The sequence below is a fragment of the Pinus tabuliformis genome, chromosome 3_1 (assembly GCF_031772625.1).
Source record: "Pinus tabuliformis cultivar Carrire ecotype Pingquan chromosome 3_1, CPIR1, whole genome shotgun sequence".
Lineage (NCBI taxonomy): Eukaryota > Viridiplantae > Streptophyta > Pinopsida > Pinales > Pinaceae > Pinus > Pinus tabuliformis.
The window spans coordinates 197190028-197207483 of record NC_142301.1 but is presented as its reverse complement, the minus strand read 5'-3'; the positions used below and the strand labels follow the sequence as shown (position 1 = coordinate 197207483).

The following is a 17456-nucleotide window of genomic DNA, read 5'->3' as shown; positions in this document are numbered from 1 at the left end:
CCAAATCTAAGGAGATAATTCCTTGGAACAAAGAAGAAAATCGCTTATTGATAGAAGAAGCCGAAAATAAGCTCGACGCAAAAAGAACATACAACCATTAGAAAGTTATCGAGCCTCCAAGATACCAAGAAAGTCACCAGAAGAGGGGTGCAACCAAAGCCACAGGAGTAGACCCCTACGCCTTAACACACGAGCTAGAACATGAAGCAATACTCTACATAAACCAGGCCAAAGGAAAAATACCATTAATACATGTGACTGACTCAAGTATTAACCTCCTAGGAGGACCAATAAAACCTTAATTTCCAGATATAGAGAGAAAGACCCCTAATAGACTGGCAACTTAACAAAGGAACTTGTTGTAAAATAAACATATAACCTTCGAAAATCCTTTGGACTACTAGATTACCAAGTAGAACTCTAGAAAAATACATAATTGCTATGAATAAAAAACGTGAACATAGCACTACTAATAAACCATTAATACTTTAATACTTTAATTCTTACACATCAAAAACCATTAATACTTTAATTCTTACACATCAAAGTTATAATTTTGAAAATAAATTTAAGCAAAATTAATAGAATAAGAGTTTGAACATATTTCCTTTCAACAATAAAGGTGGAAAAATGAACACGCTTATGTGAAAAGGTTATTACATTATAACGCTAGGAAATATCCATGTGGATTGAGGACACGCAACATTGCAAAACCACTAATACTAAAATCATAACCGAGCATCATATTCAAATTAAAAATTACAACGTCAAGACTCCAGAGCAGGAGATCTCTAAGTGGATACATCACATCACAGCATTAAATCAAAAGTTACTCTCAAATAATAAATTACAGTGTTAAGCATAACGAGCGCTGGAAGTGGGATCCAAATGGCAGAAATCGCAATTTACATAAGTTTTTTGATTTCTGCAATGTCGGATCCATCAAATTTCGGAGGAGGTCGCTGGAAGATTCTCCCGGCTGCCCAGGCTATTAACACTTTTCTGCTTAAAAAGAGGAAGAGGATTGACCCTCTACTGTGGAAAGAGAGGAAGTGAAGACTTGAACTGAATGGGCCGAGTAGTTAGGCAACGTGGAATCTGAAGAAGAAGAGAAGACTTGAACTGAATGGGCTGAGTTGTTAGGCAATATGGATTCTGTTGGTGTAAAGAAATCCCGTTGAGAAAGCATTTCGACAGCTTGGCTCATGGAAGGTCTCACATCCTTGTCTTGCTCAACACACAGCAGTGCTGTTTTCAGGACTCTTTCCACCTCTTCCGAATCAAAATTTTCATGCAATTTGGGATCCACTGCTTCCTCAATCCCTCTACCTTCCCTCATCATCGCAGACACCCACTGTACTAAATGTCCACAATTTTGGACTGTTGAACTGGATAACGAGCTTCGTCCAGTCACTATCTCTAACAAAACAATCCCGAAGCTATAAACATCCACCTTGGCCGTGATTGGCAGATTCATCGCCCACTCCGGTGCTAAGTAACCCCGTGTGCCTCTAATTGTGGAGAAGGAGAATGCTTGATCTCTGTCTACCAGCTTTGCTAACCCAAAGTCGGAAACCTTGGGACAAAATTTCATGTCCAGAAGTATGTTTTGGGGCTTGATGTCACAGTGCAGAATCCATTCCAAACATTCTTCATGGAGATAGGCTAACCCCTTTCCCATGCCCACTGCAATTCCATATCTTTCTTTCCAACCCAAAACTCTGTCATCACTTTCTCTGAACAGGTATTTGTCCAGAGATCCATTTTCAACGTACTCATAAACCAGCAGCCTGTGATTTCTTTCTGCACAGAAGCCAAACATACGAACTAAATTCACGTGATGGACTCTCCCAATCATACTCACTTCGGCCCAGAACTGATCCTGACCTTGGGATACTCCTTCCAGTCGCTTCACAGCTACCACCTCGCCATCGGTCATAACGCCTTTGTACACCGTCCCAAACCCTCCTTCCCCCAATTTTATCCTGAAGTTATCCGTCGCTTTCTTCAATTCTGCGAAGCTGAACTTCTTGAACCCACCAGGGATAGCTGAGTAACCTAGACGATCATAGCCAGGATCTCTATATGCCATAGACAGGTACCGCCATCCAAATATCACGCAAACCAACTCTGCTACACCAAACGCAATTGCAAATCCTAGCGGAAATTTGACATTGGCGCTTCTCCTCTTGTGCTTCTCGTATTTGGTCGTCTCTGCAAAAACACTGGGACTCAAAGCCGAACAGTTTAATGGCAAAGGCTGAGGCGCAGTAGTAGAATTATAAACAGAAGAATCATCACTGGAAACTTTGATATACATATGGTTCTGCTGATTGGGAGACCGATATCCACTGACAAGTAAAACCTTAGGAAAACAAGTTCCGGTACCATCCATTTGGTAGGCAAAACCTTCGCATTCGCTGGAATTCATGCACCAAGTTTTACAGCTTTCAAACGTGATCCCAGTTTGATAGTTTAGATCGTAGCCATAATAATCTGTATGTGGAAGATAAATAAGCTTTGTACTGGCCGACATATTCAGTGGTTTATTGCGCTCGCAACCTTGGAACCAGTCGGTGGGATCTTTCCTGTGAAAACCAGGGGGGCAGGTACAACTGGGCTTCGGAGTGTATATGCAGAGACCGTTGATTCCACAGAAGCCATGAACATAACAATGATCAGGAATAGCCATCCAAATAATGTTCCACATACCCGTCTCTTCCACCAAGCTGTATAGTCTCAGGTTTCCGTCAAAGTCCAAAGTTAATCTTCTCTTGGGGCCTTCTCCATAGTCTGACGCCTGAAAGGTGAATCCGTCGCTTGACTGGAAATTACCATAGCCATCCAATACCGCTTGGCGGCTGCTATTGTAAGTGTTTCGGCCGTTCGAAAAGCTTCCCGCGGAAGGAGAAGGCCAGTAGTTGCTCAATATGCCTGATCCCTTGTAAATTAGACGAAGTTGGTTGTCGCTGTCAAAATAGAGACGATAGTAGCCTTGCCTAAACGTGGAAGTCCCCAATCTGGATATTAACTGCCCTGTATTATCATTCAGGGTTTGAAATGGAAGAAGAGTATCGGTGGGCTGCTGGAAGCTTTCCCACACAAATTGATCACCTGAAGAGCTGCGTAACACCAAATTCCCTGTTTCTAGAAGAAGAACTTCCTTTACATTCTTGTTACTGGTGTTGGTACTCCACACAACGCTACCATCTGCATCCCACAGACCGAGGTTTCCATCTTTCTGCAGATAAAGATGGGCATGTCTTCCGTTGACAGGTCGTTCCCTGTTGGCTACCCAGACCACTGTTCGGCCGGGCGTCTGAGTAAACCATATGGCAAAAGCATAAGCATTGTTACCCACTGCATAAAATCCGGCAGAAAATGTTTCACTGGGAGAAACCAAGCAAGTTGTGTTCTGTTGAGAAGAGAGTGAGGAACCGAGGCTTAGCCCATCTATTTTAGTGACGCAGTACTGATGGTTTGAAATGGGAATTCCAGAAACAAGGCTGCAAGTGAATAGAAACAACAAACAAGGGAGCAACCGCCGGCAGGCTCCCTGTGGCGCTTCCATTATGGGCAGGCCAACTTTGATATTAATGCAATCCTGAGAAACCTGAACCCCGATCCCCAATTACACGTTGAGAAACAAAAGTGCTTTTTCTTATTCCCAGATTTCGTCTGGAAAAACTCCCTAGGTAAGTGAAACTTTGGACGATTATTGCTCCTGCAAATATAGTTTCAAAACTCCTAGAACCGCCTGAACTCCGAGCCGCGAGAAGCAACGGAATAAATGTGTCGCGCGCGTTTCAAGCTATAGAGAAACGATCGAGGGCGACTGTTATCCTCGCTGCCGCACAATGCCCAAAAATACGCATATGGAGAGAAAAAAGTAAGACAGTGGCGGCGAACACTATTGCCCCTCATTCAGTTCAATGTAGGTGGCGGAGTCAACAGAGTTAGCGTGATGAAACAACAAAGCTATGTTAATCATCCATATCTGAATCTTGAGAAATTCGTGGCATCTTCTAAGCAATTCAGACAAGGAAATTTCTGCAATGTCTGGTTTCCGTAACTCACGGTACCTTTGAACAAGCAGCGAAACGAACAAAGAATTAGAGTCAACAACCAACTACCCCGTTGGATCTCCATAACTGTCCCGTTCCTGGTGTACAAAAAGAATCTTATGACGATGCATAATAAATTGAATTGACCGGTTTATGGTAATTTTTATTGCCGTCGTCTAACGATAATGTTATTTTTTTTCTTTAAAAATTATGGAAATTCTGGTCATATTTAGAAAAAATTAATCCGAATTTTTATAAATTCAAGTAAAACCTGTTTAACTTTATAATTTTAGATGCTGAATTTATTTTCACCATCAAAAACATGACTCAAACACCGCATCTACAAGACTTTTTGAAATCCTTTTACTCAAATTCAAAGCACCATCCTAACAATTCCTCGAATCCATTTTCATTTATAGCTGAGCATGTACGCAATCTTGTTACTGTACATACGAAAAGAAGCAATTCTTACTGTGGTAAAAAGAAATATGACAGAAACAGAGTTTATACTTGTAAACGGAGGTTTTAGTTGAACTGTGTAAGAGATTTTACAGTGTGACAATGCTGTTACTGTGAGTGAAAAACAGAGCTCTTACTGTATGTGAAAACAGAGCTATAACACAGGTTTTTGAAGTGGTTATAGAAGAGCAGCAGCTCTGATTTTTGTAAAAGAGTTTTCTCTGAAATTGAATGAATATCTGCCTTGTTTTGAATTTATTTGATCTCAATTTTACGCCGTTTTTCATTGGGTTTTATAGTCTGCCTATATATTTCAAACGTGAATGGTTTTTACCAACTATATCCTATCTCGACGACAATAAATTATATTATCCGGTTGGCAAAAGTTTAACTATTTTAACTTCTGATTTTTTTATTTTTATTTTTTATTTATTCTTTTAATGAAATTAGTGGGAAATTAGGTAGAATTATGAATTCTACTTAATAATTAAGTTTGATTATAAATTTAATATAATTTGATTTTAGGTAGAATTTTGAATTCTACCTAATAATTAAGTTTGATTATAAATTTAATATAATTTGATTTGAGTGTAAATCTTAAGAAATCATATAAAAGAATTTTTTTGTGAGAAATTATATAAAAAGAATTTTTGTTCATCATCAAAAACAAAATAAAATAACAACTCTTCTAGATTCCTCTGGATATCAAATTCTAATCTTAATTTAATAACAACTCTTCTGGATTTGGATTTGTGTGGATGTCAAATTCTAAACCCATTGTCAAAATCTGAATAGATGAAAGAAAGAAAAGGACGCAATCATGCCCTGTTTAAAAGCGTAGAAATTTCTTTGCTGCAAACAATAAAATATTCAATATAATCGAAATCGCTAGGACTGTGGTGCAGAAATTTTACGTTTGCTTGACTTCTAGTTTGGGTGTAGCGAGACGTCTAGAACTCGCTGATAATGGACCATCCGAAAGAGAAATTTTTAAAAAGTCACGGGTGTTAAGGGTTTTTTTATTTGGTGTGGACATATGGTTGTTTTTTTCCTATTTGGGTTCCATTCTAGGTTATGATATGTTTGATTATTTGGATTTTTTGAAAGAGTAGATGAGTATTGTTTAACTAAAAAATATGATTATTTATTTGGATTTTAAGGAATAGTAAATAGATATTACTAGTGAACATAACAATACTAAATTGTTTAATAAAATAAAATTATTGTTAAACACACATGGGCACTGATAGAATAGGAAGGATAAAACATGAGAGTACATTTTTAGTAATAATTGATGTACATTTATAGTACATATTGTGCCCGTTGGGTTCCACATCCCAAGGTCTCTTGGACTCCTTTTGTCTATTCGGCTTCCACACTAATCCATTGAGGATTAGGTGTCCAACATTCCCCCCCTAATTTGAAGGGTTATGTATGAGCCCAAGAAGAGAGTTGTAATACAGAATGTGCAAAAATGCATGGCAGCGCTAGGCTGAATGTGCTCTCTGAAATGTCGGTATAAAGGGTGGTGGTTTAAGGATGACCACCAACACTGGAATGCTTAGTGCAGTTTCTAGAACTATTCCAAAACTGGTAACAAGTTGAAGTCTTCTGCTAGAGGAAGTGCTCCTATTGTTTTGAAGAAGGAAATCTTCACCCATGAAAGGGAGGTCTCACCTCGCATAAAAGGGAGAACTTCAACCTGAAAAGGGAAGTCTCAACCTGTGATGGTTTAAAGATGACCAACAATTCTGAAATGCTTAATGCAATTCTTGGAACTCTTCCAAAACTGGCAAGAAGCTGAAGTCTTCTGCTAGAGGAAATGTCCCCAATTTTGTTCGTGGAATTCTTCCGAAACTGGAAAGAAGCTAAAGTCTTCTGCTAGAGGAAGTGTCCCAGATTACCAACTGGAGGCATGCTCAAGGGCATCTTTGTCTCTGGCTACAACTCTGAAACTGGTGTGGCAGGTTGTGGCTTAGGGTCGCTTGATGTGACTTTGAAGCTTATAGATGACCATCATTTCCACCCTGTCAGATACAAGGTGAAATGATCGAGAAAACTCAACTGCAAGACTGTTCAATACTGTGGAACAAGTTCTGACATGTGATTGGAATATCTTCTTGGTTGTTGATGCCCATTGCCAAGAAGCGATCCATCCAATATGAATCTTTGTTCTTGCAGGACGTTTGTTTCTGAAGCATCTGTGTGAAGAATGGGTGGTTTTATGACAGTGTTTACATGGATGAAGATCAAAACAGTGATCTTTCAAATGGCCAAGTCGGTCACAGTGTTGGTATTTCACAATCTGTTGTTGTTGCTGTGGAAGAGGGGCAGACTCTAGAACAGCTGGATATGAACTGTCATGAAGCGCAGGTGAACTATTATGAATGAATCTAGCACTTTGAAATTGGATGAGTTTGGAGTAGTCTAGAATATGAAAGGACAAGTCCTTCTCATATCCAAGACCAGTTCTGTGCTTTTTGTGGACAAGTTGTTCCCAAGGTCTGATGATGGGCTTGGGAAGTGCAGACCGAGTTTCTGCATTTGCATGTACAACTGCTGCTTTATTGGGTACTAAATCTGAACCAACTGTAACATTATTGACTTGCTTCTGATGGGTTGCAGTCTCAATGTTCTGAACAGAAACATGTTCAGAATGACTCCTCTGTTTTAATTCTTCTTACTGTAGCTGAGATTCGAGCTGCAAAAATTCAATTTTCACTTGTGCATTTTGTAGACAGACCTGTATGTCTGTGAGAGAAACTTTGCTGACTTTTAATGTATCATGAGTAGTAGACAATATAAGAGTTTTGAGGAACTCTAATATTTCATTGATTCTGGCCATTTTTTCTTTAATGTTAGAATTACACCTTAAAAGCTGATCACAACTACTACTTCAATGCAGAAAAGTAATACTCATTCTCAGTACATAGCAATATCCTTTATAAATGTGCAACAAATGATCAGTGTGCAACCAACAAGCACCAATTACAATCCATATAAAAATAAGAGTTTACTTACGACCAACACTATGTTCTGATAATACAAACAACTAAACTTTTCTCCACAAAAGACTACTTTTATTTGTCAAAACAATCATTGCCTTTATACAACCCACCAAACTCTTATGCAACAGTCGAATCAAGGAATCATTGCATATATATGTAGACAAAAAATGAGTTTTAAATACAATGTCACACTGGGGAAGCAACAACTGCAAACTTGCTTGGATCCTTTAAATACTCCTTCACTTTCAAAGCAGAAATGATGGCTATCAAAACTTCAACAACTATAGTACCATGTCATGGACAGTATTTGAATGCTCATATATAAATGCGTTGACTACAGTATGAACACATATTCTTTGATCTGGCCACTTTCTTCAAAGAAAACAATAGTCCACTGTAAGAAACCCAATCGGAATAACTAAGAGAAAACCACAAAGAGTCCTAAGTTTATATGGTTTGATCCACTGTAGTATTTTAACAAACAATTTGTGTATCAAATGATGTAGGTGCATTCCTTGTTGTTGGCTCATGTAAATACATAATATGCTTGGGAGAAATACTTGTGGAAGAACTTCAAAATATTAATTTGATATCAACTTTAGATCCAACAAGCATAAATAATACTAATAACAAGTGTAGCAACCACAAACTTCTTCACTCTTCACTGAAATACACGTTCAGAATTTACACAATGATGTTGTAGATGCTAGCAGCGATTTGATACCACGAGCAAGAACTACCAATGCTCAAATCAACACAGGGTTTGAATTTACAAATCACCTAGACAACGAATAGGGGCAGCATTCCAATGGACCATCTAGCACAGCTCTTGAAGATTATGAACACATTCTACACATTTTTTTTAATTAAATATGATCATATATCTCATTAACTCACAAACAGAATTTACAATACACAGAGATAGAGGAACCTGGGATAATCTTCAGCAAGGAGGCTCTGATATATCATCCATACAAATAAGATATTCCAACGAGGCACTCTTCAAAAGCATAGGCTCCAAATATTTGCGTACTCATCTTCCTTTTTCCATAGTGAATGTACAGTGTTTTCTTGACAAGTAGCTGCAATAGTGAGTCTCAAATCTGATACATATAGGCTCAGTAAATGCCATAGCTCATACAGTGGTCAGCTACAACCCAAATACTTAGGAACTCGTCCCCCAAGACTCACTGAATGTGAAGGAAGATTATAAGGAATGCTCAGCCCACGTACAAGGGTGTAAATCTATTTGGGGAGAAGTCCACGGCCCACTAAAACTTTCTGAACTCGACCCACATAAATTGATCCTCCATTTGATAATAAAGACCCTGTCCTCTAACACCAAACTAATCCTCCAAGAGCGACAGAACTTCAGTCAATATGCAGGGATCTCTGACAGTGGAAAACTCAACCCTTTGGTTAGTATAACTCAGACTATAGAAAATGACAGCACCAATGGAATAGAGGGCAACCTTCTTGGAAGAGAAAATTTGAGCCAATAAATTACAGGAATACTCTGCCTCTCTAGTGAAGGAAAAATCGGCTTCTTCCTTGGCACAGTGATTTCTGAAGATGCTCACACAATTCAGCCTTCAAAAACATATTTTCCATGTTTCGACCAAACTCAACGTCGTGGAAGTTTTAACGCACAGTCTTTCACACCGGTTTTCAACCACGCAAGCGTACACCATATCACAGTCAAGCCATTCCAACACAGCGACAGTCAGCGATTCCAACATAGCTTCATATGTAAAAGCTCAACGCCAATGACAGTGAAATTTGGTATGGATTGTCTTCAACGCATAGATTATTCAAAAAATAATAACGGGACAGAGCGCAAAATTTAATGACAAGAAACTAACAGGAGAGCTACCAATGCAAAAAGCTAAATTTGGGAGCATCGATAATGCAGGAATTGTGGAGGCGTTTTGGCCTGAGTGATTGTACTGACACCGGAAAAATAACGTATACAACATTTTATTTTTATTTATTTTTTTTTTTCAGGGAAATATTTCAGTTACTCCTAAAGGGATAGACACAGAGGTCAGATATGTCAGACTGGAGAAATGCAGAATATGGGCAGAAAATCGTGACTATAATATAGCAGACAGGATTCACTGTGAAGTAAATGTAACATTTCTACAGGAAGGATAGTGCAAAAGGCAGAAAGGACAACTAAAATAGTGCACAATGGCAGAGCACCCAGTTTGAAGAAGACCACCCAACTAATGGTGGGAGAAGGCCACACATCATGGCTCTGATACCATGTTAAACACACTTGGGCAACAATAGAATATGAATGATGAAACATGAGAGTACATTTTTATTAACAACTGATATACATTTATAGTACATATTGTGATCGTTAGGTTCCACATCCCAAGGTCTCTTGGACTCCTTTTGTCTATTCGGCTTCCACACTAACCCATTGAGGATTAGGTATTTCGATTTTAAGGAATAATAAATAAACAAGGTCGTATAGTTAGTGTTCCTGCTACTTAGTTTAACAAAACATTTTAATGTCATGATGTGTTGTATGTATTGCAAAATATAATAAAATTGTAAAATGAGTTATATGAATATTTGTTTAACATTTGTTTATTAATTTTTTTAATATAATTAAACATTTTTTGGTAAATAAAGTTGATATATATATATATATATATATATATATATATATATATATAATTGATATTGAAGAGAATGATAACAAGTTAATAATTATCTATTTAATATTGAATGATGACAACTTTTTTATATAATGAAAGTTGTACAAATTGTACACATGTTATTTTTACATATTTCAAATTTATATTTTTAAAATTATTTTTGTAAATTAAAAAATAAAACCCATAAAAATTATCTATTCAATACTTTACACCAATGAAAAAATGAAATTTTTTACTTTAATTACAAACCATTTGTGTTCATGGTACATAGTAATTAATATATAATGTTATTTTTCAAATTATTTATATTTATTCTACATATTAATTAATGATATAGTACATAGTAATTAGGCTGATAGGCCTTCCTTTGAAACAGACTTTCGTCGTCCTTTTCATTCTCAGGTTGACACCTGGCATCCATATTCGGCGGGCATCTGTCGTGATTTCTGTTTATTCTCAGCGCCGAGAACTTCCTGCTTTCCGTCCGTTTGGTAGCATCTGTCGTGATTTATATTTATTCTCAGCGCCGAGAACTTCCTACTTTCTCTGACTCCGAGCTCACATCTCTACACCGCCTTTGACCTCCAATCCAGATAGACCAAACCGTTAGATTCACCACCTCCTCCAACTGTTGGAGGCTTCCATTACGACAATCTCGCAACATTTACAAACTTTGTAGCGGCTCCTTCAATTGACAGTGGCAATGAGACCACAAATAACCAACACAGGACTCGATGTGAATTTTAATGCAGGTACAACTCTCTGTTTCCCAGGTTCCCAGGTTCTCAGAATTCCTCTGTTCTGTTTAAATTGCAGGTTAGTGCTCTCGAAAATGGGTTTTCTGATCCCATTCTCTTTCTTTTTCCTGGTTTTTCCTGATTCCTGGCTGTATTATATAAATTACCCTAGCAAAGCTTTGTAAATTTTATCCCTACAGAAGAAGAAACCCTAACTGATCAAATCTCCAAAGAAATTTGAACCAAAGAATCTACTTTTTGTTTTAAATGTCCTGTGTAAAGAAACGAGAAAATGCGAGGTAAGCGATGGAGAAGCCTGGAGACTAAGAGGAAACATGGCCACAAGAATGACCTGGTTCACTTCCGGGGTAAGGAGAAAATGTTGCCGCCACGGTTGCACTGTGGAAGCCATCGACAGTATAGACCTGTAGCTTTCCCTTTGGCTTACAAGCCATGTATGAGGCATGTCTATTCTGCTAAAACAAAACCCCCAACCAAGCATTGATTTTTGCTTAAAATTCTATAATCCAATCTTCTAACTATAATTGGTTACTAGATTAATGTCTAACTACCGGATAACTGTTATGTTACCCTTGCTCCAAGTTCCACTTGTGATGGGAAATCCTTGTTGTAACAGTTGCGTTGGTTGTCGTGCCACAAAGGTTCGAATAACCTTCTCCTACTTTCAACAATTCAACATGCCCTGTTAGGTTGTTCCAAGTTTGAAACCGCTGCCTCTTAAAAGATCAAGGGGGACCCTCTTTGCTTCTGGTAGCCCTTGGTTAGAACTTTCTACCACCAAATAGTTTGAATGATCCTGGATTGGTTGTGCTATTGTTTCTGTTACCTGATCTGTCCTTACCCTCCAACCCGCTTCAGCTGCCAAACAAAAATTTACTTTGACCCTCCTACGGCCTTATAGTCCAACGTTGATTCACTTTGCATAGAATTGTTGTTAACTGCCAAATGCTTTAAACAAAGGGGAGAAAACATTCAAATTTCTAGGTTGGCCCTACCAGTTCCTGTAGCATATGTAGAGCTCTTCAAAAACATTTCAAAGGCACAAATGTTGTCACTGCAGATCCTTGTATTGGTTGGAGTGAAACTGGTTTCCTCCTTTAAAGCATGTAACAGAAAGAGGGGGGAGAAGAGGGGATTCATTTACTGTATGTTTTCTACCAATGTTATTAAGGGCCAGACCTGTAACTTCATGTATGTTGTCACAACAGACTGATAGAAAGATGAGTATGAGGTCTTCAACTATCACACCATTCACTACCTCACCTGATCCACTTCTTACATCATGGTAAACCCTGTCTGATACAACACTTAAATTTAAGATTTCAAGATATGCCTCGGCTTGGAAGTCAGTTTGCACAGGGATCTTAACACTGAGTTGTGCTCCTTCAGAATTCTTTTTCTTTAATCAGGAGAGTGATGCTCTCAAGCAACTCAATCGAACTATGTTAATTGATAGCTATTGTCTTAGCGTTAATATTCTCCAGTTAAGAATTCGTTTGGGAATTTCCTTGGCTTATTGTAAAATTCTCAACATTCTCAGTCAGCCCCTCAACAAGATGGTAGTGGATGCATTGCGAATCCAATCTCACTATTGCCTCGTTCATACAGTGAGATGGATGACATGGTCTACTTGGGGCTATAGGATCCTTCAAAGATAATTTTCAAAGCGTTGGGCCTAGATTTTAGCTTTTGGTGTTGTATGACCTTATCAGAAATCCAAAGAGTTATCTGTCAGATGAATATCATAAGTTTATATGCTTCAATGTGGGGAAGTGAATGCTTCAATGGCAAATGTAATGCACGATGTAACTGTTGATTGCAATGCCTAGGGTAAACCCGATGGTATAGTAAGTCATCACCACCCAAATACCGGCTTCCAACAATGACATCGGAATTCTCAGTATAAAAGTAGGAATAGTGAAAGCCCATGCAGGGTAGAAGAGAAGATCCCGCTGCTTGAAGAACACAGGGAGCCTGAAAATTGTCATGGACAATTCTGCAAATCCATTGAACATGTTGGTCATGAGGCTGAAAAAGAGCGCTCCAAGGTACAGATTTGCATCACTTGAGGTTTTATGGTGCATTTCAGTCCTCAAGAATACAGTGGCTCCAATGAAGGCAACAATCATAATCTGCAAAGAGAAATGGTTCCAGTAAGATATCCTTTAACCTTGTGCTGATGATTCTTATCTAAGATTAACTTTTTGAAATAACGCATCAGTTATCTCAAATCAGACAAAATTATAGTCTGAAGCATCTCACCTGTACAGTTTTAAAGATATAAACAAAGGAATTCCGCTTGACAAGAAGCCATTCTTTTGCAAAACAGGCCTTGAAGATCTCTATTTTTGGGACAGGATTCCTATTGAACACCAACGCTGCTCTGTGACTTCTGTTCTTAGCATACGGGACTGATAACTCGTTTTGCGAATCCAAACCTACATTAAACTGCTTGAATCTGAATACAAATTCCTTGACAGGGACATAGCGATAAGGCCGCCTTTTGTCTGCCCAGTATTGCTCTTGATCCTTCTTAGATGTAACCTGTAACCATGGGATATTGGCGAGGTAATGTAAGTCTAATGTACGATTAGAATTAGAAAGCACCGATTTGATGAAAGAAATAAATATTTTGAAATTTTATAACCTGAATACCTCTTGTAGGAAGTCTGCGGTGGCTTTTCTTTCAGGACATTTGAAACCACAGCTTTCCAAAATTTCTAGCACATTCTCCCTAGATCCATGGTAGACAATCTGCCCCTCTGATAAGAGTATTGTGTCATCAAAGAGATCAAATGTTTCTGGTGCTGGCTGCAACAGAGACATGAGAATTGTTGCATCCATGAGATGGATAAACTATTGTAGGCATTTAACTATCTGATACGTGGTCGAGCTGTCAAGTCCTGTCGAGATCTCGTCCATGAAGAGAGTCTTGGTAGGTCCAACAATCATCTCCCCTGATACTTTGTCTAATAACATAATGATTTCTAGACTATGTGATTAGTTATATTTTTCTTGTTCTGGCACTATTTTGGTAGCCTAAGGTATTTATCTATATATTTTTCCAAGCAAGACCTAATATGAACCTAAGGAAAGCTTTGTCACATTTTGGATGGCATTCTTGATAAACCCATCAACATAGACTAGTACACCTGATCAAAAAGGCTTTAATCCAGCACCTGCTATCACAAAAAGGCTTTAATTGACAATGTCCATGGAATTAGATGAATTGAATGGAAAATGTGGACAAATTGTTGAAAAAACATCTGGATGCTGTCACATGATTTGCAGGTCAGTAAACTGGTAAAATGCATTTTGTTGAATATTATTTTTGATAATACCCTATTCATCTTTGATAAACATAACTGGTTCCAAGTCTGAAAATTAGATTGTCTAATGATAGCTGTAGGTTATGATATCTATACTGTGTGCATATGGATGCCTAAGTATTTTCAGTTGAAAAGCAAAGCTACATACTAATTGTCCATGGCTTAACAAAGATGTTTCTTCAAATGTATCTAGCTTACGGCCATGACAGATCAAAATTAAAGAGAATTTCCTTTGCTTTGCATGATCATCATCTGTAAATACTTCTTCGTGCTCCCAATCATCTCATGCAAGTTAATTGACCATTCTCAGAGAAAACCAACTATTTAGTATTGAGTAGTTAGGTATAGTCTAGAGTTGGGCCCCAAAAATTTTTAGGAGATGGAAATGCATCACAATGTGATGTTGAATTCTTGTCTGTGAAAAGAATATGTATACATAGTTTTTAGAATAAACTTACTCGAGAACTATACCCTACTTTTATGTTGAACCATTTTAGTTTATATTTGTATTAATCATAATACCTCTGGCGTAGCTTGTGTCAAACCGTTACTCTTGTTTCCAATGATCCATAACAAATTACAAATTACAGATCATAAACAAAGATATTCAATTGGTACAAATGATGTGCAGGCATTGCAAAGTTCCATCTTCCAAATGGCTGTTTGATTAATTTTCCAAACAAAAGTATCTTATTCACTGCAGTGTCCAGCTTCATAAGAGCAGATAAATAATTCCAATTTGCAATCACAAAGGATGATCCGATTTTATGTTTCCTTCCCATGTCAACACGGGCTGCTTCATCATCCCCAAGAATTTTTAGCAGATGCAAGGCATTCCAAAGGGCCTGTCAAGGGGATTCTCTGGACGGGTAGAGTCAGAGCAGAGAAAGATGGTGAAGGAAATAAGAGTGAGGAAATATGACAAGTTGCTGGTAATCAGTATAGAGTATCTCCTGGCACATTTTGTTCACAAAAGTAAGGGTCTTTTTGCCCATGGTAATTTGGTTGTGGACCTCTATATGGTGTTTGTGCACCCTCAGGCTTGCAGATTTCTGTGGGCTTGTTTTTCTGCATTCAAGGTGGTTCTATGGTCAGGAAACCTAGAGAGGTCCATGATTTTGTGCTGCAGAACATTTTAGGAGGTAGTAGTTCTGGTAGGATTCTTTCTTATTCTATTGAGGACTGTATCATAACGAGAATCAACCGACAGGGCAATGCAGTTCATGGATGTTATAAGAATTTGAATAGAGTGTGGGAAGATCTAGGAGACATGGTAGTGCAAATACGCTTTTAATTGATACTTCAAATGTGGCCAGGGTTAGAAATCAAGATGGAAATGTCATTTGCCCCATTCCCTACCAATATCATGTGCAGACTTCTCATGGGAAACTAGAGACCTATCTCTTGCCTTATTTGGAATGTTTGGAATGGGTGCCATGTATTCCTGAATTTGTAAATAATTTTCAGTGTCGCCTGGAAACGGAACTCAGTTGGCAACGGTCTCAATTCGAAGAGGGCAAGGTTATTCCACCACAGAGTCATGGAATTGTAAACAACTGGAATATGTTTCTGAGCAATGTAACTGAACTTCTAATTCTCAGTTGCATCAATTTAATACTCAATTCCTTGGGATTAGTAATACTGCCCAACATTTTCCCATTACAAGAACAAACATCTCATTCTTGCAGTGAGTTCCACCTGCTGCTAACTTCGGTATTTTTTGAAATGTATCACAGACTCTCGTCAAGCGTATTCTTGGGTTTCAATGATCATATACAGACTTATAGCAACATTAATTATACAAGGGAACTGATTAAGCTGAGTGATGACAATATGAAATATGCGAGGTAACTAAATCGGGGGAAGGTTGATTTGAATAACGTGGCCTGTGAGAAGGAAAAATTGGAAAAGAAGCTGCAAGAAAGGGAGGACTGTCTACAAAAAGCGGTAGATGCCTTAAAGAAAGTAACAGAAGAAAAGAAAAAGGCAGAAGAGAAAAACGCTGACATATCAAAAACATTTGTAGAAAGGGGTAGGGCTTTGAAACAGGTGAAACTGGAGAAGAACTTAGCAATAAAACAGAGAGAAAACATTATTTGTTCTTTGCGAGGAACTGTCTAAGTTCTGCAAGAAAAGTTAGGAAGCTTTGAGAAGAAAGAGAGAGAGAAAAATATTTGTCAAGATGGAAGCTGAGAAAGAAACGGCTCAAGTTCGTTCTACTTTGACAACTATTCCTGAACTGAAACAAGAAGAAAACTGTATTCTCTCTTTCCTCAGTTGTTTCTTCAAGAGTGAAGCGACCAGCTTCCGTCAAGACTAGTAGTCTTTTGTTAGTTTGATGTTTATGTCTTGTTATCAGAAATCATATAAATTATCTTTTTTCCTTGCATCAAAATGTTTTATTCATTTTATAAGAGCTTTCAAATTTCCAAAGACTGACAATTGAAAACTAAAAATGCAGCTCTCTTGCTTGTGGACACATGTTTGGCATGTCTTGTATTAGAAAGTGGCTTCAGCTACATGAGAATAACATTGGCAAGGTAAGATTATTCAACCTCGCAATTGTTGATTTCCATGGTCTTGATGTTAAGTGAGCTGGTAAGGCTATGAACTTTTTCAAAAAGATTAAGTTTCTATGTTTTTGTTGCAACCAAATCTTGGGGATTGTAATTTTCTATTTCTGTAAACGTGTAGTGTCCACAATGCAATAACAAGGCTGAGCTAGATGACATCAGAATTCTTTATGCCCCAGTTATAGCTGTCACTGCTCAACAATAGTGGCAGATCAGTCATCTTTGTTGCAATACCCACAGTTTTCTATCATCAAGTGACAGCTGAAGATAATTTTTTAAATGCATTAGAAGGCTACTCCCTCCCCAATTCCCATAAATATTTGTTTGGTGAAGGGTAAAGGTTCTGACAGAAAGGAAAACTTGCGAAATTCTAAGGCTCTTTTAATTTCTGTAATGCACCTGAAAGCTCTTTTAATTTATGTCATGCACCTGAACATCATCTGCTTTCTAATTTTGTATCAGTAACACGATGCTTATCAAAGAAGCACAAAGCATTAGACTAAAAGAACAAAAAGTTAAACAAACAAAAGCTAATTACAAATCTGGATCATTTCCACCTTACCTGGGAAAATTGTTACCAAATTTTGTTGATTTTA

The 17456-nt window shown here is 37.9% G+C and overlaps 2 protein-coding genes across 2 annotated transcripts; both read right to left on the bottom strand.

Annotated features, from left to right (window-relative positions):
* Nucleotides 1-970: 970 nt before the first annotated feature.
* LOC149186474 (putative receptor protein kinase ZmPK1) lies at nucleotides 971-4095 on the bottom strand. Its single transcript, XM_089411008.1, has one exon. The coding sequence runs from the start codon at nucleotides 3569-3571 to the stop codon at nucleotides 1007-1009; it is 2565 nt and encodes an 854-aa protein (XP_089267134.1). The 5' UTR covers nucleotides 3572-4095; the 3' UTR covers nucleotides 971-1006.
* An 8644-nt stretch (nucleotides 4096-12739) lies between these two features.
* LOC149186473 (ABC transporter G family member 42-like) lies at nucleotides 12740-13802 on the bottom strand. The gene is made up of 3 exons (XM_089409359.1): nucleotides 13614-13802; nucleotides 13221-13502; nucleotides 12740-13090 (listed from the first exon to the last, which is right to left on the bottom strand). Exons 1-3 carry the CDS (start codon nucleotides 13800-13802, stop codon nucleotides 12740-12742), a joined length of 822 nt encoding a protein of 273 aa, XP_089265485.1.
* Between the last annotated feature and the right edge of the window lie 3654 nt (nucleotides 13803-17456).

Coding starts and splice junctions, on each gene's coding strand:
- LOC149186474 (XM_089411008.1), bottom strand. CDS start 3,571: ATGGAAGCGCCACAGGGAGCCTGCCGGCGGTTGCTCCCTTGTTTGTTG.
- LOC149186473 (XM_089409359.1), bottom strand. CDS start 13,802: ATGGATGCAACAATTCTCATGTCTCTGTTGCAGCCAGCACCAGAAACA. Junction 13,503..13,613: donor CCGCAGACTTCCTACAAGAG/GTATTCAGGTTA, acceptor CCATGGTTACAG/GTTACATCTAAGAAGGATCA. Junction 13,091..13,220: donor ATATCTTTAAAACTGTACAG/GTGAGATGCTTC, acceptor TTCTCTTTGCAG/ATTATGATTGTTGCCTTCAT.